The sequence below is a fragment of the Tripterygium wilfordii genome, chromosome 3, assembly GCF_013401445.1.
Source record: "Tripterygium wilfordii isolate XIE 37 chromosome 3, ASM1340144v1, whole genome shotgun sequence".
Classification (NCBI taxonomy): domain Eukaryota; kingdom Viridiplantae; phylum Streptophyta; class Magnoliopsida; order Celastrales; family Celastraceae; genus Tripterygium; species Tripterygium wilfordii.
Window position 1 is genome coordinate 7,816,117 of NC_052234.1, and position 1,547 is coordinate 7,817,663.

Here is a 1,547-nt window from a genome sequence, read left to right on the forward strand (position 1 = left end):
GGAATTATGAATTCAGTAAAAGAAAATATGAAATTCAATTCCTCTATTGATATTTTCAATGGGACACTTAGTGCAACTGTAATAAAAAAAATCAACTTCAATTATTCCATTCTTTGGTTTAATGGAATTATGAATTCCAATAAAAAAATAGAATTCAATTATTCCATTGTTTATCTTAACTGAATAATTTGAAAAACTTTAAACAATATAACCAAATATGATAGATAACCAATAAATTCACTAGTTCGACAAATTATCATTCAAACAATATAATTAAGTTGATCATACATAACAAAATATACTATTAATCAAATCCTTAAGTCGGTGCGGTTGATGATGTAGCCTCATCTCGAGCACTGCCAAACATGTTTTCTCTTAAATATCTTTTCCTTCCTTAAACTACGGGGACGTCCCTTCGTCCTTCTAATTATCGGATCATTTTCACTTGGCCCAAGCAACACATAATCACCCACATTGGTTGTCATTTTCCTTGATGCATCCTCTATCAAGGTAATTAATAACTTGTATCTTTCTTCACTCATTGCTGCCAAGTCCGCTACCGAGGTGAACAATCTACACAACTCATCATATCGACGCTGCTCTAATGTGATAATCCATCCCTCATAATTAATTTTGATTTGAGAATGACATCGCCTAACGTCTTTCCTCCATCGCCTAAATATCTACTGAGCTGGAACCAAATATTGACGATTCCTGATTAACATAATGGTTGCGTGCCTGCACAATATTTCTCTAAATTCATAGCTGCAACAACTACACTTCACCAAGCATGTTACTTCATCAAAAAACACAGTAAACACTATTTTCTTCATACCTTTCCTGCCAAACACAATATCTTCTTCAACATTAAACATTATGAACTCCGTATTGTTCTCAACCAATATAATCCCACGGTACATCATCCCAAACAGCTCAACTTGGAACTCCTTGAACTTCGATTCAGTATACAAATTGAGAATATGTTTTTCCATATCTAAAGAAGTTTCACATTCGAGCTGCTTGTGAAGAGAGTTGTAATCGGCAAGGCTTTCCTTTTCAACCTTGTCCCTCAGAGCATTATTATACTGCTCGACAAACTGTTTTAGTGTAGTCTTGGAGTTCACATAACCATCAAAAAATGCATTAATGCTCTCACTTCTTTGAGTTGTTGACATACCTGTAAAAACACAGTTAACGTAAGTCATCAAAAATACCATATTCAATCCATATAGTTATATAAAGTAAATTACCTCCTAGTATCAATGGAATACGGGATTCCATTGATGATTATAAATGGAATACTTGATTCCATTGATTATTATCATTGGACATCAATGGAATGGTTATGCAAACAAGGTATATATCACAAATAACTTGTTACACCAAATGAGAATCACTCTCAGAATGCAATAGGAATATCTCCCTATCTCACGAAAGGTATTTCTTTTTATAGAATTTGATGCCTAAACAAGGAAGAATTAGCTAGTTTAAATAAGGTCCTCCATCATCATAACCGTTGCTTGATTTTAGCTAAGATTGCACGATAC

General features: G+C 33.6%; 1 protein-coding gene across 1 annotated transcript; it reads right to left on the reverse strand.

Annotated features, from left to right (window-relative positions):
• Window positions 1-683: 683 nt before the first annotated feature.
• Window positions 684-1,281, reverse strand: LOC119995586 (protein FAR-RED IMPAIRED RESPONSE 1-like). The gene is made up of 2 exons (XM_038842100.1): window positions 1,251-1,281; window positions 684-1,177 (listed from the first exon to the last, which is right to left on the reverse strand). The coding sequence occupies exons 1-2, from the start codon at window positions 1,279-1,281 to the stop codon at window positions 684-686; spliced, it is 525 nt and encodes a 174-aa protein (XP_038698028.1).
• Window positions 1,282-1,547: the final 266 nt, after the last annotated feature.